The sequence below is a fragment of the Callithrix jacchus genome, chromosome 5 (genome assembly GCF_049354715.1).
Source record: "Callithrix jacchus isolate 240 chromosome 5, calJac240_pri, whole genome shotgun sequence".
In the NCBI taxonomy this organism is placed as follows: domain Eukaryota; kingdom Metazoa; phylum Chordata; class Mammalia; order Primates; family Cebidae; genus Callithrix; species Callithrix jacchus.
The window spans coordinates 44,111,789-44,133,440 of NC_133506.1; the positions used below are offsets into that span (position 1 = coordinate 44,111,789).

General features: G+C 44.9%; 2 protein-coding genes, 1 long non-coding RNA gene and 1 pseudogene across 8 annotated transcripts in view; 3 read left to right on the plus strand and 1 right to left on the minus strand.

Annotated features, from left to right (window-relative positions):
* ARFGEF2 (ARF guanine nucleotide exchange factor 2) overlaps window positions 1-8,886 on the plus strand; it is a 105,091-nt gene extending 96,205 nt beyond the window's left edge. For all 4 annotated transcript variants that reach the window (XM_035298863.3, XM_035298864.3, XM_035298865.3 and 1 more), the window contains 3 exons: window positions 1,392-1,530; window positions 3,952-4,069; window positions 5,221-8,886. In XM_035298863.3, the coding sequence (XP_035154754.1) occupies window positions 1,392-1,530; window positions 3,952-4,069; window positions 5,221-5,397 (434 nt within the window). In that variant the 3' untranslated portion in view covers window positions 5,398-8,886. The remainder of the gene's footprint in view (window positions 1-1,391; window positions 1,531-3,951; window positions 4,070-5,220) is intronic.
* Window positions 8,887-9,438: 552 nt separating this feature from the next.
* LOC118153623 (uncharacterized) lies at window positions 9,439-18,289 on the minus strand. Its single transcript, XR_004742917.3, has 4 exons — window positions 18,105-18,289; window positions 15,479-15,600; window positions 12,328-12,392; window positions 9,439-9,709 (listed from the first exon to the last, which is right to left on the minus strand). It is a non-coding gene; the product is annotated as an uncharacterized LOC118153623 (long non-coding RNA).
* LOC108591692 (small ribosomal subunit protein eS27 pseudogene) lies at window positions 9,957-10,439 on the plus strand (annotated as a pseudogene).
* A 171-nt stretch (window positions 18,290-18,460) lies between the features above and the next one.
* The window catches only part of CSE1L (chromosome segregation 1 like), a 57,215-nt gene continuing 54,023 nt past the window's right edge, over window positions 18,461-21,652 (plus strand). For all 3 annotated transcript variants that reach the window (XM_002747631.6, XM_003732839.6, XM_078371905.1), the window contains exon 1: window positions 18,461-18,567. The gene's annotated coding sequence lies outside the window, so the exon portion shown is untranslated. The remainder of the gene's footprint in view (window positions 18,568-21,652) is intronic.

Here is a 21,652-nt window from a genome sequence, read left to right on the forward strand (position 1 = left end):
TTTTTTCGGAGGCTGAGCCGGGTGGATCACTTGAGGTCAGGAGTTCAAGACCAGCCTGGGCAACAAAGCAAAACCCCATCTCTACAAAAAAATACAGAAATTGGGCTAGGCATGGTGGCTCACGCCTGTAATCCAAGCACTTTGGAGGCCAAGGCGGGCAGATAACCTGAGGTCGGGTGTTCAAGACCAGCCTGACCAACATGGTGAAACCCCATCTTTAAAAAAAAAAAATACAGAAATTAGCAAGGTGTGATAGCATTCTCCTGTAGTCTCAGCTACTCAGGAGGCTGAGGTTGGAAGGCAACTTGAGCCTGAGAGGTCGAGGTTGCAGTGAGCCAAGATTGCATCACTTCACTTCAGCCTGGGCAACAAAGTGAGACTCTGTCTCGAAATAAAATAAAACAAAATACCAATAAGTAAATGGAGAACAGTTCAGGGCATTTAAAAATGAAGTTATTTTGCCAGGTGCAGTGGCTCACACCTATAATCCCAGCTCTTTGGGAGGCCGAGGTGGGTGGATCACAAGGTCAGGAGTTCGAGACCAGCCTGACCAACGTGGTGAAACCCTGTCTCTAAAAAAAAAAAAAAGAAGTTATCTTATACAGCGGATGACTTTTGGAGAGTCATAACTGCCTTTATCTGGTATTATAATTGATCTGTATTAAGAATATATATAGGTCGGGTGTGGTGGCTCACACTTGTAATCCCAACACTTTGTGATGCCAAGGCAGACAGATCACCTGAGGTCGAGAGTTCAAGACCAGCCTGGTCAATATGGTGAAACCCCGTCTCTACAAAAATAGAAGTATTAGCTGGGCATGATGCCAGGTGCCTGTAATCCCAGCTACTTGGAAGGCTGAGGTGGAAGAATTGTATGAATCCAGGAGGCGGAGGTTGAAGTGAGCCAAGATCAAGCTACTGCACCCCAGCCTGGGAAACAGAGGAGACGCTGTCCTAAAAAAAAAAAAAAAAAAAAAAAAAAAGAATTTATATAAAATATTTCAGGCCAGGCTCAGTGGCTCATTTCTGTAATCCCATCCCTTTGGAAAGCTAAGACAGGAAGATTGCTTGAGCCCAGGAATTTGAGACCAGTCTGGGCCACAGTAAAACCCTGTCTGTACAAAAACTGAAAAATTAGTTGGGCATGGTGGCACATATCTGTGGTCCTGGCTACTCAGGAGGCTGAGGCAGGAGGATCATTGAGCCCAGGAATTGGAGGCTGCAGTAAGTGATCATGCCACTGTACTCCAGCCTGGGTGACAGAGCAAGACTGTCTCAAGAAAAACAGAGATGTTTCAGCATTTTGTAAAGTAACTAGATTTCTAGTTCATACACAGTTATCAGCATTATTCTAGAAGTGTGCACTAATTAAATGACTGTCTGATCTCTAGGTTTTAAGGGCAAGTCTAAACCTAATCTTCTAAAACAAGAAACCAGCAGCCTGGCCTGTTGTTTGAGGATCCTGTTTCGAATGTATGTTGATGAGAACCGCAGGGATTCCTGGGAAGAAATACAGCAGAGACTTTTAACGTAAGAAAATTAGTTTCTGACTAGATTTCTATCTGCCATAACAAAATTCATCACAACTATATCGTGGATTGAAAAGAGTGGGAGAAAATACATGCTGACACTCTGACAAATTATTTTCCTTTTTATTTTTTCCTTCTATTTGGTGACTCTTCCATTATACTTTTCTTAATGCCCTGAAGAGGTCAGAGGTTCATGTTTCACTGATAAGCCCTTTCTTGAGCCCAAGAATTCAAGGTTACAGTGAGTTATGCATAGAAACATGGCAGTGAATAGTGTTCTGAGCAGAGTCAGCAGGCTGGAGGGAAGTCCTGTCTCTGGCTGGAGCCCTGTGGCCTTAGGCAGGTTACTATCCATCTTGGGTCCAGGTCCTCTTTAGAATTGTTGTCAGCAGTAACATCCCATTAGTTCTTCTTTCCAAGAAGAATGTATTTAAATCATATAACCAGGATGTAATGCACCAATGGGGAAAGAGTGGAATACTGATGAGGAAGCCCAGTCAGAAAAGTGGGTCTTTGCCACTCAGTTCCCTGGGCATCAGCAAGATTCTGATGTCTGAGCTTTTTTTTCTCTAAGTTTAAAAACAGTAGTACACAGTGCTGGCAAATGTGTGATAAGAATGTACTCTCCTTCTTAGCTCATTGGAGTGTACAATGGCATGATCTTTCTGGAAAGCTGGTGGGATTATATACCAGGAGCCCTAAAGTGTTCATTCTCTGTGATTTAGTAATTCCACTGTTATGGAATCTGCTTCAGAAAATATTTTAGAACTAGGAATCAGGAATACCACACAGAATATTCATGGCAGACTTATCAGGACAAAAAGTTTTAAGCAGCTCAACTGTAGAATGAATAAGCTATGGTGTGTCCTAAATTATGGTATTATGAAATATAGCCATTAAAAGTGAAATTTTATTTATTTATTTATTGAGATGGAGTCTCACTCTGTCACCCAGGCTGGAGTGCAGTGGCGTGATCTCAGCTCACTGCAACCTCTGCCTCCTGGGTTCAAGCGATTCTTCTGCCTCAGCCTCCTGAGTAGCTGGGATTACAGGCGCATACGACCACACATGGCTAATTTTTTTTGTATTTTTAGTAGAGACAGGGTTTCACTGTTTTGGTCACTCTGGTCTCAAACTTCTAACCTCAGATGATGCACCAACCTTGGCCTCCCAAATTGCTGGGATTACGGGCATGAGCTACCATGCCCAGCCTAAAAGTGAATTTTTTTTTTTTTTTTTTTTTTTTTTTTTTTTTGAGAGAGTCTTGCTTTGTCACCCGGGCTGGAGTGCAGTGGCTCTATCTCAGCTCAGTGTAACCTTTGCCTCCTGGGTTCAAGCGATTCTCCTGCCTCAGCCTCCTGAGTAGCTGGGATTACAGGCACCCACCACCACACCCAGCTAATTTTTGTATTTTTACTAGAAATGGGGTTTCACCATATGGATCAGGCTGGTCTTGAACTCCAAAGTTCAGAGAAAAATTGTTCTCCTTGTCCCAGGTACTCAGAAGGCTGAGGCCGGAAAATCTCATAAATCCAGCAGTTTAAGACCAGCCTGGGCAACATAGTGAGACCCTGACTCTAAAGAACAAACAAAACACCCCAGTTGCTGAAAATTGCAAGTAAAAACAGTTTTGCAGCTTCTTTTTTTGGGGGGGTGGTTAAAATTTATTGTATTATTAACAAATTCCCACATGAAGTAAAATTATTTTTAAAAATTTTCACAGGGCTGGGCGCAGTGGCTCACGCCTGTAATCCCAGCACTTTGGGAGATTGAGACCATCCTGGCCAACATGGTGAAATCCAGTCTTTACTAAAAATACAAAAAATGAGCTGGGTGTGGTGGCACACGCCTGTGGTCCCAGCTACTCGGGAGGCTGAGGCAGGATGATTGCTTGAACCTTGTAGGCAGAGGTTGCAGTAAACCAAGATTGCGCCACTACACTCCAGCCTGGCGACAGAGCAAGACTCCCTCTCAAGAAAAAGAAAATAGTTATTGCAGTGGCTGGACTTAGAGGCTCAGGCTCACACCTATAATCCCAGCACTTTGGGGGGCCAAGACAGGCAGATTGCTGAGGCCAGGAGTTCAAGACCAGCCTGGGCAACGTGGAGAAACCCCATTTTTATTAAAAATCAAAAAAATTAGCCAGGCGTGGTAGCACGAGCATGTAGTCTTAGCCACTTAGGAGGCTGAGGTGGGAGGATCAGCTTGAGCCCGAGGAGGTTGTTGAGGCTACAGTGAACTGTGATCATGCCATTGCACTCCAGCCTGTGTGGCAGAGTGAGATCCTGTCTCAAAAAAAAAGTAATTTAAAAAAATGTTAAAATAATTTTTTTAAAAAGTCATCCCAAGAATGAATAGTTCTCCCTGAATGTGAAATGTTAATCAATTGTTTGATATGCCTCCCCCTCTCTAATTCTTCTAGTGTTTGCAGTGAAGCTCTTGCCTATTTCATCACCGTGAATTCTGAAAGCCATCGGGAGGCCTGGACAAGTCTTCTGTTGTTACTTCTAACCAAAACCCTCAAAATAAATGATGAGAAGGTATGAACAAGTAAACTCTGACGCTTCCACTAGGACATAAAGTTTGGGTTGGCTTTCCACTCAAGAGTTTGCAGTAACTATTTTCTCAGTTCTCCCAAGGATGGCTATGTGACTGTCAGCACCATTCTAGATGCATTGGAGAGAAGTTAATTCATTACAGACAATGAGTGCCACAGGATAGTAGGGCTTTTTCTTAGAAGAACTCTAGTTGACCAAGGCTGAAATTTAGACCTCATGTGTTGCTGTTAGGCATGGTATGGTGATTTCCAGTACAGCAAGAGAGGGTTGAGATTGTGAAGCACTGGTTTTGACATAAGAACTTGCTTTACAAAATAAAAGCTATTGACTTTTGGTAGCGAGACTGTCCAAATAGATTTAAAGTTGAATATAACTGAAAGAAGCTTTAATTTGCAAGATTTTCTTTCAACTTCTTTTGTTGTTTTTGTTGTTGTTTTGAGACAGTGTTGCTCTGTCACCCGGGCTGGAATGCAGTGGCACAATTTCAGCTCACTGCAATCTCTGTCTCCAAGGCTCAAGCGGTCCTCCCACCTCAGCCTCCTGAGTAGCTGGGACCACAGATACACACCATGTGTATTTTTGGTGGAGATGGGGTTTCACCACATTGCCCAGGCTGGTCTTGAACTCCTGAGCTCAAGCAATCCACCTGCCTTGGCCTCCCCAAGTGCTGGGATTACGGGCATGAGCCACTGAACCCAGCCCCAACTTTCTAATAGCATGAAAAGCACCAATATAATAAGAAGTTGCAGGGTAGGCAAAGTGCAGTGGCTCATGCCTGTAATCCCAGCACTTTGGGAGACCGAGGTGGGCAGATCACCTGAGGTTGGGAGCCTGAGCAACATGGAGTAACCCCATCTCTACTAAAAATACAAAATTAGCTGGGTGTAGTGGTGCACACCTGTAATCCAAGCTACTTGGGAGGCTGAGGCAGGAGCATCGCTTGAACCCAGGAGGCAGAGGTTGTGGAGAGCTGAGATCGCACCATGCACTCCAGCCTGGGCAACAGAGCAAGACTCTGTCTCAAAAAAAAAAAAAAAAAAAGTTTAGGGTGAGATGAAAACTTTTGAAAAACTGATGCCAAAATAAGAAATTTATTGTCTAATTTTATCCATCTACTTCTCTCCTACCTCAAGTTCAAAGCACATGCTTCAATGTACTACCCCTACTTGTGTGAAATTATGCAGTTTGACCTGATCCCTGAGCTCCGAGCAGTTCTGCGGAAATTCTTCTTACGGATAGGTGTTGTGTATAAGATATGGAGTCCAGAAGAGCCATCACAGGTACCAGCAATACTGTCACCAGTGTGGTAGCCATGGCTGCCCAGGCCACTGCTACAGCTCTGCAGAATGTTCAGCATGCCATCTCTGACTGGCACGTCTCGTGAAGGGTCAGAGAAACAAGGAATTGACATCTTGGATCTCAGAATGGCCTGGATACAGATGGCCTCTATGCTGCTCCATCACAGTCCCCAACTAAGGCTTATGGTATTTCATTAAACTGTTGCATACCCAGTTAGTACAGTAGGTGGGGAGTCTGCTTCATTTCTGTCATTCCATTTTTCTTATTAAACTGTCTATCAAATCTGTCATTGCACATGCCATCATTTTCTAGCAAAATCCCATGATTGGCTATAAATTTTTTGTAAGAAGTAGTCACTCTCCTTCAAAATACTGCACATAGCTATATTGATTCATGATAATTAGAGAGTATGTTAATAAAACTTCTTGTAACGGCTAACTGCCACCTAAAATACGCTGGGTTTTTTGTTGTTGTTTGAGTGTGTTAGAGAAATTTGAGTGTTTTTGTCAGTTACAAGTCAGCCGTAATTAGATTAGTTTAGGGCCAGATAGGGATTAGAGAAGGGTTGTTTTTTGTGTTTTGTTAATGTCTGAGTGATTTTTAAAGTATTTTCCAAAAAGATACTGAAAATTTAGTTGAAGGCAGAGTTTACTAACTAAGCTAGAATTAAGAGTTTTGCGAGGTTAAAAAAATGTACCTCATGGACCTCCCTGTTTTAGTAATGTGGGGAGGAAAAGTCTAGAGAAAAAAGTGAGCAATTGAATGAAGATGATTAGCCTTCCTTGAAGTATTTGTGGATGGGTGTTATATTAAAATTTCCAGAATACACTATCCATCTCACACACTCTGAAATCTAATATATGAAGTAGTAATGAAAATGAAGTAGTAATTTAACCAGAGTTCATTTATCCTTGAATAAACCTTTTTATTTTTACCTCAGAAAAGTGAGTATACTGGCGGTTAGTGTCACTGCTTTGCACGGTCCCCATTAAATGACCCTCCAGAGAGGGACAGTAAGTGCATGAGAAGCTGCTCCCGTGAACTTCCTCGCCCAGATATCATGGGTGGAACTGGAGATGTGGTGGGCCAGCACAGCTGAACTGTGACAATGGCAGGAAGTGACATGTGCCCAGCACTTCCATTAGTCTGACCCTAGGAGTTGAATTCTTTGGCAAGGTTAGATTCTGAGGTCCTATTAATAATGTTAATGATGGTGCAATTCTCTCACCTGCAGTAGAACTGAGTTCTGATGCAGCTTGTATAAAAGCGGGCAGTATACAAGTATGACCCGAAGCCTGTGAGCAGTATAGTGGATGCTCACCCATGAGGAAGAGCACACATGCCTCATTCTCTGTCCTTACCCACTGCTCACCTAGAGCATCGCTGAGCGTTAGACATAAGTGTACGCGGAGTGATTAAAACATTCAGACTTCTACCTACACTCTTTAGTCCTCTAAATTGGGTTGTATTGATGTCAACTCTGGTGCCTTAGAAGTTAGTAGTTTGGGAATCTATCTGTAAAATTGGATTTTTTTTTTTTTGTAGAGAAGGATTTCTGGTGCTTTTGCTAAGAGACTGATACTCTTAAGTTGTTTTGTTTTTTTTAACAGCCTTGAGAAATGTTTGGTTTTTGGCCAGCAGAATTCTTGTCTACTTTTTTCTTTCCCAAAAAGTGTTTTAATTTCTCTACCAAAGAAAAAATGAGCAGGTTTAGGTTTTTACATTACTTACATACATTAGATAAAAGAACCTATGTAATTCAGCAGGAAAGGACCATGGGAGAATACTGAATGGAAAATGTTAGCACATTTGACTGGCTTGCCCTGCAATCCACTATACCTTTACACTGCACCGTGAATCCTACGCTCCCTAGTATCATAGCATGTCACCACCTCAACAAGTCAGTCGTCTCCATTGATATTTGTACTAAAGGTATAAATGAGGAACACGTTCATTTATGAAGTCCATCTTGCATGTAGCTATATCCCTGATTGGTTATTTTTCCTTTCCTTCTGAGGTTCTCACGTCATTTTCTTCATCGAATATGACTGTAAAACTTCCTGGTGTCTTCCTGCCCTCTCTTTAATTTTGTCTCTTGCAGGGTAGCACATGTGTCAGTGTATTTTAGTACTTGCTGAAACATTCAGGCTTAAATTTCTTATTAGTTTAGTATTTTAAAGATTTGATTTTCTGAATGAGGCATTTGAATTGTACCAGCAATGGACTTTTAAAAAATTGGATGTCAAACCATTCAGGGTAATTTTTCTTGTCAGTGGACAGTGACGAACAGAGGAAATCCTTTACCTCCAATAATAAGCCATTCAGCCTAAATTCTTTTTTATGAACAAATCTGTTCTTTCTCATGGTAAATGTGGCTTGTGCCACTCAAACACTAGTGAAAGGGTATGTACAACTGCAACATCAGGCCAGGACACCATATATTTAACCAAGTAATGGAGGAGAGTGAAACATTTTCCAAGGCCTTATTTCTTTTTCAGAATGCTTTAAGTGTCGATTATTATATGCTGAGTCTCTAGAGAAGTTTTTATTTGTTACAATACTGCTGCTTTGAGCAATTTTGTTTTTCTTCATTGTCTGTTAAGGAAATCACCAGCTTTGGCATCTTAACAACAAACAGTGAATGAATAATTTTTATTTCTGATATGCATCATTAAAGTCAATTATATCTTTTCCCTGTACTCCTCATGTACAACCAAAGAACATACATTATGAAAAATGTATTATAATATCTGAAAACACATTTTCCTCTGACAGGTGACTTTTGTACAAAATGCAAAAAAAAAAAAAACCTGTACTTTTTTCATTTATTTTGTGATTAAGGGTACAATTAATAGTCTTTGTTGTAAAAGGAACCTACTAACAAGTGCAAGTATTACCATCTCATTCAAATGTTTGTTGTTATCATGCAAATGGATATTGGTTTCAGTAGAAGCTGGATCCTTAATACTGCATTTTCTGAATTCTGTTTTAATATTTGTGTTAAAGTAGACATAGCTGAACTCACTTGAAATCCTGGAGTTTTGTTATCAGCAGCTTTGCAGTTTGGGAAACAAAGAAACCAAAGCTGAATATTTTAAAGAATGAATATATCTGGAAATCCTTGCTCTCAAAACAAAACAATATACTCTATCAAAGGTGTTGTTTTACTCAGTGTTCTAATTTTTAAAAAATTTTATCTGCATATTTGCATCAAATATTTCTTTATGTGCAAAATGTATGTTTTACCTCCTTAAAATGCCTAAAAGTTAATTAATAGTTACTTTGGTTTAATCTATACACAATGATTAAGTGCATTTAATATTGTTAATTTAATGAAAAGCATTCCTTGCCCAATGGATGTATAAATTTTTGAAAGAATAAGCAGAATTATATAATATGAAATGCTATGTAAAGTTTTCTATGTAAAAATATTATGTATAATACTGTTAAAATATCCCATGCTTTGATCAGGTGGTAAATCAATAAAATTTTAAAAAGTATAGCTGTTTCTTTTTTTTTTTTTTTTTTTTTGGAGTTTCACTGTTGTTACCCAGACTGGAGTGCAATGGCACGATCTCGGCTCACCGCAACCTCCGCCTCCTGGGTTCAAGCAAGTCTCCTGCCTCAGCCTCCCGAGTAGCTGGGACTACAGGCGCGCACCACCATGCCCAAATAATTTTTGTATTTTTAGTAGAGACAGGGTTTCATCTTGTTGACCAAGATGGTCTCGATCTCTTGACCTCGTGATCCACCCACCTCAGCCTCCCAAAGTGCTGGGATTATAGGTGTGAGCCACCGTGCCCAGCCAGTATAGCTGTTTCTAATGTAGTAATTTAAAAAAACATATACCAAGCCATAGTTTTCAGTTTATGTCCCTCGCTGATCAAAGGGGGAAAAAATCCAGTCATGAGAAGATTCTTATATGCCTCTTGAGTCTATTAACTTTTTTTGTTGTTGCTAGTTATAAAATTTAATTGTAAGGATCAGGCAGTGGCTATTGGTTGAACCAATACACATTGACAGCTTTGAAATATTCAGTTGCTGATTTATTTATTTATTTTTGAGACACAGTCTTTCCCTGTAGCCCATGCCGAGAGCAGTGGTGCAGTTATAGCTCACTGCAGCCTTGACCTCCTGGATGCAAGTAATCTTCCCACCTCGGCCTCCTGATAGTCGCTGGAACTACAGGGCCAGTAGAGTAGTGAGACATCTTGCCTAGCCAATTTTTGTATTGTTTTGTAGAGGTGGGGTTTGGCCATGTTGCCCGGGCTGGTCTTGAACTCCTGGCCTCAAGTGATCCTCCCACCTTGGCCTCCTAAAGTGCTGAAATTACAGGCGTGAGTACCATGCCAACTGAGATACTAATTTTTAAGTCAATGTGACAAATAACAATCGGATTCACATAACATTTAACATTGTCTACATAAATTTTATTCTGGACATAGTTCCATACACAAGGGTAAGAGACTGACAGTGTAATCCCCAATAATTAAACTAAAGGTGTAATTTTCCAAATCACTTTTAGTAACACAATAAATTCTAACTTGTTTAAAAAAATAGACATGTGGGGGCCAGGCACGGTGGCTCATGCCTGTAATCCCAGCACTTTGGGAGGGCAAAGCAGGCGGACCACGAGGTCAGAAGATTAAGACCATCCGGGGTGACAACCTACCCACTAGAACATGCCTCTCGCAAAGGATCTCCTTCATCCCTCTCCAGAAGAGAAGAGGAAACACAAGGAGAAAGGCCTGGTGCAGAGCCCCAATTCCTACTTCATGGATGTGAAATGCCCAGGATGCTATAAAATCACCCCAGTCTTCAGCCATGCACAAAAGGTAGTTTTGTGTGTTGGCTGCTCCACTGTCCTCTGCCAGCCTACAGGAGGAAAAGCAAGGCTTACAGAAAGATGTTCTTTCAGGAGGAAGCAGCACTAAAAGCACTCCGAATCAAGATGAGTGGGAAAACATCTCAATAAACACATTTTGGATTTAAAAAAAAAAAAAAAAAGACCATCCGGGCCAACGTGTTGAAACCCCGTCTCTACTAAAAATAAACAAAAAAGTAGCTGGGTGTGGCAGCACACACCTACAGTCCCAGCTACTCAGGAGGCTGAGGCAGGAGAATTGCTTGAACCCAGGAGGTGGAGATTGCAGTGAGTGGAGATTGTGCCACTGCACTATAGCCTGAGCAACAGTGCAAGACTCCATCTCAAAAAAAAAATAGAGATGGGGTCTCACTACATTGGCCAAATTGATCTTTAGCTCCTGGGCTCAAGTGATCCTCCCACCTCAGCCTCCCAATGTATTGGGACTTTTTGGTTGTCACAATGGGGAGGGGGGATAGTGACTGGCATCTAGTGTGTAGAAGCTAGGGATGCTGCTAAACAGCCCCACCACGAGGGATTAGCCAGTCTAAATGTCAGTGGTGCCAAGGGCTAGAACTAAAGTGATTTTCCTCCTCTAAGAAGTCTCCTTCAACATGGTGATGTAGGACCCAAAGTCAATTTGTTGCAGATACTTTCAACTTTCTTTAGCCTGTTTTTTAAAAAATCATGCTGCTTACCCATTTAATGAAGAAGATAACTGGGATCACTAGAAAGGTCAGCTCAACCTTGTTAAAAGGCCACTTATTTAAGGATTTTGAAAAGCAGTTTCAGAATTATACTGATTTTGTACTCTACCAACAGAGTGGAACACATTTTAGGCGAAAGTACATTTTATTTTTTCAGAAGACCAGAGTGGTTCCCTCGAATTTTTCTTTTAATATATTTCTAAAAATTTGTTTGTAGAGATAGGGTCTCACTATGTTGTCCATGTTGGTCTCCAACTCCTGGCCTAAGCGATCCTCTCACCTCAGCCTCCCAAACTACTGTGATTACAGGTATAACCCATGCCCAGTCTTGCAAACCTGTGTATTACGCCTGGTTCTAGTTTAAGAAGTCTGTTAAATTGTCCTTGGGTTGGTTATTTGTGTCACATCTTAGGGGAACTGAAATGGTTTGGCTGTGTCCCTACCCAAATCTCATGTGGAATTGTAATCTCAATGTGTCGGGGAGAGGCCTGGTGGGAGGTGACTGGATCATGGGGGCGGTTTATGCCATGCTGTTCTCATGATAGTTCTCATGAAATCTGATGGTTTAAAAGTGTGGCACTCCCCACTTCACTCTTTTTTCTGCTGCCATGTAAGATGTGCCTTGCTTCCCCCTCATCTTCCACTGTAAGTTTTCTGAGGTCTCCCCAGCCATGTGGAACTGTGAGCTATTAAACCTCTTTTCTTTGTAAGTTACCCAGTCTCTGTTTTGTTTTTTGAGACAGAATCTCTCTGTGTCACCTAGGCTGGAGTGTAATGGCACAATCTTGGCTCACTGCCACCTCTGCCTCCCGGCTTCAAGTCTGCCTCAGCCTCCTGAGTAGGTGGGATTCCAGGCACATGCCACCACGCTCAGCTGATTTTTGTATTTTTAGGAGAGACAGGGTCTTGTCATGTTGGCCAGGCTGGTCTTGAACTCCTGACCTCAGGTGTTGCACCTGCCTTGGCCTGGAAAAGTGCTGGGATTACATGCATGAGCCATAGTACCCAGTTTCTGGTAGTTCTTTGTAGCAGTGTAAAAACAAACTAATACAGGGATCCAACTAATTGAGTGTAACTGCATACCCATAGCAAGAGGAGGAGGAGAATGGATGAGACTCAAAGGATTCTGGCAAAAGTGATTTTAGTATTTTTCTTAAATGCCTATTTCCAGACACAAGCCAACCTTATCTGCTGTGTTCAACTGAAGAGCTGCTGAGGATATTATATACAAATTTCAATTTTCATCTTTCCCAGAGATTGCCAATTTTTGCATAAAGCTTCTATGATCTTCATTAACCTAATTCAGAATTGCTAAAATAATTTATCTTAATTTATGTTCAAGAAATACCTATGTGTTCTAGTAAACTCACCTTGAATAAATTTAAGCTTAAATACAGGCATGTGGATTGATTTTCTTCCTCAGTGCTGTGGGTTTCTGAAAAGCAGGCATAAACAGAACCATTCCATGGAAAGAGGCCATTGGACAGATCATGGAAGCTGGAAAGAATTCTGTGCAGATTTTTGTATTCACTTTTTACCTCTTCTGGAAATTAGCAATTAGCAAGCTATTACCCCCTTTTTGTTTTCTTTGAGACAGAGTCTCTGCTGCGCAGACTGGAAGGCAGAAGTGCCATCATGGCTCACTGCAGCTTTGAACTCCCTGGTCTCAAGCAATCCTCCCACCTCAGCCTCCTGAGTAGCTAGGATCACAGACATACACCACTATGCCTGGCTAACTTTTATTTTTAGGAGAGACAGAGTTTCTCTATGTCGGCCAGCCTGGACTCAAACTCCTGGACTCAAGCGATCCTCCCACCACGGCCTCCCAAAGTGCTGGGAAGGCCAGCAGTTGGGAGGTCAAGATGGGAGGATCACTTGGGAAGTTGACTTTTTTAAGAGCTAATGTTCATTGATGGTTTACTACACCCCAGGCACCTTACAATGTGTTTTACATACAGTAAGTCCTTCAAACCTCACAACAACCCTATGAAGTGGGCAGCAGTATTACACCTCCATGTTTCAGACGAGGAAACTGACCCAGAGAGACCCACTAAAGCTATGTACATGGATGACACAGTTGGGAAAAGGCAGAGCCAGGACTAAGACCCAGGATCCTCCTCCAGAGCACATACGCTTCACCGTCACACAAGTCAGTCATCCTGGCAGTCACTGTAATCTGGGGAGAAGAGGTGGAGAAACCAAGTAGGGTGAACAGCAGAACACAGTCCTCACCTCTAAAGGAACTTACCTTGCAAGGCTTCTGTTTGAAAGGTGAACTGCTTCGGTATTGCAAACACCTGACTTACAAACCATCTCAAACAGCCCTCTTAAACTTGCCTTGTAGGGCTGGCTGTACTTTGAGTAGTTTCATGACTAGCAATGGGCTATTTATTTAAAAGTCGACAAAAGGCCAGGTGAGGTGGCTCATGCCTGTAATCCCAACACTTTGGGAGGCCTAGGTGGGCAGATCACTTGAGGCCAGGAGATTGAGACCAGCCTGGCCAACATAATAAAACCCCGTCTCTACTAAAAATACAAAAAAATTAGCTGGGCATGGTGACACACGCCTGTAATCCCAGCTACTCGGAAGGCTGAAGCATGAGAATCACTTGAACCTGGGAGGTGGAGGTTGCAGTGAGCTGAGATCAAGCCTCTGCACTCAGCCTGGGCAACAAAGTGAGACTCTGTATAATTAAAAAAAAAAAAAAAAAAAAAAACCTCAAGGAAGGCAGAGGTAATATAAGGTAGGAGGAGAGGAGGTGAGCAGATGCCAAGGTTGAACCAGTAAGCTGCTGTGGTTTTCCCCTTGCCCTAAAGTCTCACCTTTTCTCACCAAGTCATCAACTGCCTTCCTTTTCCCACCTAATTACATACCTCAAAATTGACTAATTCATTCTTTCTTTTTTTTTTTTTTTTTTTTGAGATGAAGTCTCACTATGTCGCCCAGGCTGAGTGCAGTGGCTTGATCTCGGCTCACTGCAACCTGCACCTCCCGGGTTCAAGCAATTCTCCTGCCTCAGCCTCCCAAGTAGCTGGGACTACAGGCGTGTGCTACCACACCCAGCTAATTCTTTTGTCTTTTTAGTAGAGATGGGTTTCACCGTCTTAGCCAGGATGGTCTTGATCTCTTGGCTTCGTGATCCTCCCGCCTCAGCCTCCCAAAGTGCTGGGATAACAGGAGTGAGCCACCTGCCTGGCCTGTTTCTTCTGAGTTCTATACTTGCCCCTGCCTCATGGCCTTTGCCTTTGCTGTTCTCTCTGCCTGGATGTTCTTTCCCTAGATCCCTCCCTGGCTGGTTCTTCCTCCTCCTGGGTTCAACCCAAAAGTTCATTCCTCAAAAAGACCTTCCCTGACCTTAGCTACCTTCTTGGTCTCAGAGCTTACCACTATCTGCAGTGATCTGTTGGATCCCTCTCTCCCCTAACTGGAATGTAAGGGTGTCAGGGCAGGGACCATGACTGCTCTGTTTCACAGTCACCAGTCAGAGAAACACTGGCACATTGTAGACACTCAGTATTTGGTGAAATAATGCAAGGATTTTTTTTTTTTTTTTTTTTTTGAGACGGAGTTTCACTCTTGTTACCCAGGCTGGAGTGCAATGGCGCGATCTCGGCTCACCGCAACCTCCGCCTCCTGGGTTCAGGCAATTCTCCTGCCTCAGCCTCCCGAGTAGCTGGGACTACAGGCACGCGCCACCATGCCCAGCTAATTTTTTGTATTTTTAGTAGAGACGGGGTTTCACCATGTTGACCAGAATGGTCTCGATCTCAGATTTTTTTTTTTTTTTGGTGAAAATTCTGTGAGTGCGATCATGAAACAGTTCATAAATGTGGGAATTAGATCATTTCCTTTGCTTTCCTGGGCTGCTGAAAATTCCACTCTCAATGTGCCTTCCTTAGCTTGAAGAGGAAGCTGCTGCCTGAAGACCCACTTTTTTTTTTTTTTTTTTTTGAGACGGAGTTTCGCTGTTGTTACCCAGACTGGAGTGCAATGGCACGATCTCGGCTCACCACAACCTTCGCCTTCTGGGTTCAAGCAATTTTCCTGCCTCAGTCTACCGAGTAGCTGGGACTACAGGCGTGCACCACCATGCCCAGCTAATTTTTGTATTTTTAGTAGAGACAGGGTTTCACCTGGTTGACCAGGATGGTCTCAATCTCTTGACCTCGTGATCCACCCGCCTCGGCCTCCCAAAGTGCTGGGATTATAGGCATGAGCCACCACGCCCAGCCTTTTTTTTTTTTTTTTTTTTTTTGTGATGGAGTTTCCCTCTTGTCGCCCAGGCTGGAGTGCAATGGCGCAATCTCCGATCACTGCAATCTCCGTCTCCCAGGTTCAAGCAATTCTCCTACCTCAGCCTCCTGAGTAGCTGCCACCATGCCTGGCTAATTTTTGTATTGGCCAGGCTGGTCTTGAACTCCTGACCACAGGTGATTTGCCTGCCTCAGCTTCCCAAAGTGCGGGGATTACAGGCATAAGCTACCATGCCCAGCCTCTGAAGACTCACTTCTACTACATACCTGTCATAGGTAGAAACCAGCCCTAGGCACCTGCTGCCCTCTGAGAGTCCTGGAAGGTGCTCTGTCCTTGGCCTTTGGGCCACATTCCATGGATTCCTGGTGAAGTCTCACTTTTCCCTTCCCTTCCACAAAAAGAGGAAAGAAACAGAACTTAATGGCTAGACACAGTGGCTCAAGCCTGTAATCCCAACACTTTGGGAAGCTAAGGCAAGAGGGTCACTTGAGGCCAGAAGTTTGAGACCAGCTTGGGAAACAGTGATACCCCATCTCTCCCCCTCCCATTCCCCCACCAATGAATTTTATTACTTTCTCCTGCTAGGCTTGCCATATTGATAATGTTTTATACTCCTGCTATTTCAACCATACTTCAGCCTTTAATTCTCACAATAACCCCATAAAGTAGGTACTACTTTATCATCATCACCACCATCCCTCCTTTCTACAGAGGTACCTGGGGCTCAGAGAGGTTGATGAACTTATGCCACTCAGCTGGATTCGAAGCCCTGCAGCCTGGCTCTGGAGCCAGCCTCTTAAACACTGCCCAGATCTAGCCTGGCACCGTGGCTCATACCTGTAACCCCAGCACTCTGGGAGGCGAAGGCAGGCAGATTGCTTCAGACCAGGATTTCAAGGTGACCCTGGGCAACACAGTGAGACTTTGTCTCTATTATTTATTTATTTATATGTTTTTTTGAGATGGAGTCTGGCTGTGTCGCCCAGGCTGCAGTGCAGTAGCACAATCTTGGCTAACGGCAACCTTGGCCTTCCAGGTTCAAGTGATTATCGCGCCTAAGCCTACCGAGTAGCTGCAATTACAGACGTCAGCCATTGAGTTCAGCCTTGTCTTTATTTAAATCAATAAATAACTGCCAGGCGCGGTGGCTCACGCCTGTAATCCCAGCACTTTGGGATGCTGAGGTGGGCAAATCACGTGAGGTCAGGATTTTGAGACCAGCCTGACCAACATGGCGAGACCCCATCTCTACTAAAAATATAAAATTATCCGGGTGTGGTGGTGCATACCTGTAATCCAAGCAACTCAGGAGACTGAGGCAGGAAAATCAGTTGAACCTAGGTGGTGGAGGGTGCAGTGAGCCGAGATCGACCATTGCACTCCAGCCTAGGCAACAAGAGCAAAACTCCGTCCCCAAAAATTAAATAAAATTAAAATAAAAAAATAGGGCCAGGAGTGGTGGCTCACGCCTGTAATCCCATCACTTTGGGAGGCTGAGGCAGGTGGATCACGAGGTCAAGAGATCGAGACCATCCTGGTCAACATGGTGAAACATCGCGCCATTGCACTCCAGCCTGGGTAGCAAGAGCGAAACTCCGTCTCAAAAAAAAAATACAAAAAATTAGCCAGGCACAGTGGTGTACGCCTGTAATCCCAGCTACTCGGGAGGCGGGGGCAGAACTGCTTGAACCCAGAAGGCGGAGGTTGCAGTGAGCAGAGATTGTGCCACTGAACTCCAGCCTGGGTAACAAAGCAAGACTCTGTCTTACAAAAATAAATATATAAATAACTCATAAAAATAAACAAATATAAAGACAACCCTGCATAGTCCACTTTCAGTCTATTTCTTTCACTGCAACCTTGATGCTCCCTTCCGTCTCGCCCAGTAAAGGAATCTCACGCAGGGGAAGGGCTGCTCTGATGTGCTGGAGAGCAGATGGACAGTGCTAAATAATGTGGAGCCCTGGCTGCTGTGGACAGAGAACACACTTAGCACAGGATTAACATTTGCAGGCTCTCAATGTCGGCTCACATGCTCTGACGGTCAACATTTAAAAGCTATATGTAAAGTTTTTGAATAAGATACACTCTATCTCCCTTCCTTTATAAATGCACCTTTGTAAAGATCTGGATGAGCAGGTCAAAGATAGAATTCTCAGGCTCCTCAGAGCTCCACACCAGAAAGCAGCAACACTGGGGAGCTGGCCCAAGACCAGCACCCTGCTGTCTCCACCTCAGGCACCACAAGGCTTTGCATGAGTGCCTGGATGCCCAGCCCTGCCCAAACACCCTGCAAACCCCTTTCTGACCCCAGTCACCCTTTCAGCATGGGGGTACTCACAAGCTGCTGTGCAGCTTACCCTCTGAAGAAGTGACCCGGGCAAGTGCCTCCACAGGCCAGGGTCCTATGGTTTGGGAATTCCAGGGCCTTGTGCAACTGTAGTGTGGTCTGAAAGGGAGTGACATGTGCTCTGGATGAGCACACCCACTCAGCTCATGGGCAGGAGGGAGCAGCTGGAGGAGGGCCAGGTTGATTCTAAAATTCACATTGCTCTGGGCAGCCTGTATTTTATTTGCTAAATCTAGCAACCCTAAATTGTGTGCTGGGTGGTGGTAAGTAGGCAATTTCAGGTAGGCCTCTTTGTGGAGCTGGAACCTAAATGTAAAGAAGGGGCCAATCATTCAGGGATCTAGAACATCCCAGACAGCAAGTATAAATGCTCTGAAGTGGAAATAAGCTTGGAGCTTAGAGGAACAGAAAGAAGGTGGGGTGGCAGAGCTGAATGAAGGTTAGCAGAGGAGGGAAGTGGAAGATGATGAGGGCAGGCGCTGGCAGGGACCAGATCATGTAGGGTTTGTGGGCTGCAATAAAAGTACCAAAAAGTTACATACCATACTCCCTCTAAAATAGAAGCTCCATGAGGGGCGGGAAGTTCTCTTCCCTATGAGACCCTATGTGCATGACCTTGGATCGTTCAACATTGAACCGCCTACGTGCCAAGCCCTGACATCGAAATAGGTCACATGCCAGCAGCCACTCGCTGAATCTGCGTTCCTCTTTGGAAATCCGGACTCCTGAAGCCTGTTAGAATGGTCAGAGCCAAAGGGCATTGTCACTCGTGACGTCAGCGTAAAAACAGCGAGGCCCCGATTGGCCCTTCGAACCTGGGTGGGGTTAGAACATTCCTGGCCCCGCCCTCTTCCGCGGCCCGCTCGCGCATGCGCTCTGGCATCAGCCTAGCTGTCGCGCCATTTTGCCGGGGTTTGAATGTGAGGCGGAGCAGCGGCAGCAGCGAGTAGTACCAGCTACAGTCCGCGGCCTGGGTTCCCTCCTCTGTTTCTGTATCCCCACGAGGTGAGGCGCGGGGCGTGCACGGCCTATCAGAGTGGCTTTTGGGGCCCAGCTGAGGAAGGGAAGAAGCGCTCCTGGTACTTCCGAGCGCTATGGAGTGAGAACCGCATCTCTGGGCGAGAACGGAATGTGGGTCCGGGGCTCGGGCGGTGCGCTCAGGCAAGGTCTTCGCCTCCTCAGGCAGCGCTTGCCACGCCTTGTGGCGTCCTAGGTCTCCGGCCTAAGTCCGGCGGCCCCGGGGCCTGTGAGGGGTGAGAGCAGCTGAGGCGCGGCCTAACGCGAGCCTGCGGATTGCCCGCCCTTTCCTCTCTATCACGGCGCTGACTGGCTCCGCCGCCGCCTCGCCGCTCGGGAAGGCCGCTCCTTATTGGTCGCGCCTGCGTGTCCATTCTCCGCGCACGGGGCCGCTAGCAGCGCTAGCTGGGTGTGCGGCGGCTAGGCCTGCCCAGGCGGGGACTGCGGGCGCGTGGAGCTGTGGCTGCCTTGCGGTCGCCCCTTTCCCTAACTCTAGTGAAGCCCCCTAACTCACCCCTCTCTAACCTCTGTACTTGAATCTCTGACTGTAAAACGGGCATCGTGAGCTCACTTGACTGGAATTGTTTGTGAGAATTCTAGTCGATACACGCGGGACATAGAAATGCCGTGTAACATGGGGATTCCCACATTTTGGGAGAAACGCTATCATAAACTTTGGAATTAGATCGTCTGTGTTCATTCCAGACGTAGCCTGTCTCTAAGGGTGTAACTTGGGGCGGGTCACCTCACCTCACTGAGCCTCCATTTCCTTAGCTGCTAAATGGGATTAATAACGGAATCTACCTAGTAAAGTGGCTGAGGGTGCGCTGAGTTATTTACGGTGGTTTACGAAGGTTTCTCAGGAGCTGACCATTGTTCATTCAGCTCTCCCGCCCATCTTTCTCCTTAGCCACTGTGGCTTTCTGTTTCTTCCCTATTCCAGGCTTATTTCTATTTAAAGTTATTTGCACGTGCCTTTTATTTGCTGGCAAATTGTCAACGTCATATCTTTGGAAGGCAGGCCCCCTCTCCCAAGTTTCCCTCACCTTAGGCCTCCTCTAATGAACCTCTTTTTTTCTTCCTTTTTTTTTCCCCGCTTTTCAGAGAGTCTTGTTATTTTGCCCAGGCTGGAATCGTAGTGGTGCGATCTCAGCTCACTACAACCTCCGCCTCCTGGATACAAGCTATTCTGCCTCAGCCTTCCGAGTAGCTGGGATTACAGGTGTGTGCCACCATGCCCGGCTCATTTGTGTATTTTTAGTAGACAGGCTTTCACCATGTTGGCCAGGGTGCCCAACCAGCCTCTCTAGGACCTTTGTCTCCCACAGCTGTCCATCAACATCACTTGGTTTTAGTTACTTCATGGCATTTACTAACAATTACTTTTTGCTTACTTGTTTATTGCCTTTCTCAACTGCTAGAATGTAAGCTCTTTGAGAGCAAGGACCTTGTCTGTCTTGCTTCTCTCTCCCTGGTGGGTGCCACCCCACCTTTGTTTGCCGCATGGTAGATGCACAAATATTACTCTTCCTTGGAGGCACAGAAGGGGACCCTTTCCTCTTGGATTCCAACAGTTGCTCTTTTTCTCCTCACCTTGGGCCAACATAGTTAGATTTTTGGCCTTTCTTTGTGTGTCTACATTTTTTTTTCATGCTTTCAGAGGATCTTAATGAATCTAGTCTCTCCCCTCCTATCTTTTATCTTTTTTATCTTTCACTTCTTTCCATCAGTGCAAGGAAAGTCTCTCTCCCTTTCTGATTACTTCTACTGGTTGGGGTTTGGAACAGAGGACTGGATGGATGCAAAAGCAATACTCTGGTTTTGGAATTAATTTGTTTCTTTACTCATTTAATAAGTTTATTGAGCATCCACTTAATCTCTGGGAATATAGTGAAAAAACAAAAATGGACAAGTTCTCTTGCCTTAAAGGAGCTTGTGTTCTCATGGGTGAAAGAGAAAACATTAGATAATTTCAGATAGTGGATAGAATGATGTGACAGATGAAGAAGGCTTCTCTGAGGAGGAAACATTTGCGTGGAGACCAGCCATTAAAAGGTGAGGGGAGGCCGGGCGCGGTGGCTCAAGCCGGTAATCCCAGCACTTTGGGAGGCCGAGGCGGGTGGATCACGAGGTCAAAAGATCAAGACCATCCTGGTCAACATGCTGAAACCCCGTCTCTATTAAAAATACAAGGCCGGGCGCGGTGGCTCAAGCCTGTAATCCCAGCACTTTGGGAGGCTGAGGCGGGTGGATCACGAGGTCAACAGATCGAGACCATCCTGGTCAACATGGTGGAACCCCGTCTCTACTAAAAATTACAAAAAATTAGCTAGGCACGGTGGCGCGTGCCTGTAATCCCAGCTACTCAGGAGGCTGAGGCAGGAGAATTGCCTGAACCTAGGGGGCGGAGGTTGCGGTGAGCCGAGATTGCGCCATTGCACTCCAGCCTGGGTAACGAGCGAAACTCCGTCTCAAAAAAAAAAAAAAAAAAAAATACAAAACATGCCGGGCGCGGTGGCTCAAGCCTGTAATCCCAGCACTTTGGGAGGCCGAGACCAGTGGATCACGAGGTCGAGAGATTGAGACCATCTTGGTCAACATGGTGAAACCCCGTCTCTACTAAAAATACAAAAAATTAGCTGGGCACGGTGGTTTGTGCCTGTAATCCCAGCTACTCGGGAGGCTGAGGCGGGAGAATTGCCTGAACCCAGGAGGCGGAGGTTGCGGTGAGCCGGATCGCGCCATTGCACTCCAGCCTGGGTAACAAGAGCAAAACTCCGTCTCAAAAAAAAAAAAAATGCAAAACATTAGCTGGGCATGGTGGCGCGTGCCTGTGATCCCAGCTACTCAGGAGGCTGAGGCAGGAGAATTGCCTGAACCCAGGAGGCGGAGGTTGCGGTGAGCCGGATTGCGCCATTGCACTCCAGCCTGGGTAACAAAGAGCGAAACTCCGTCTCAAAAAAAAAAAAAAAAAAAAAGGTGAGGGAAGACCATTCCAGGTGGAGGGAATAGAATGTGCAAAGGCTCAAGAACAGGAACTGGCTTGGAATACTGAAATATTAGAGGAACATCT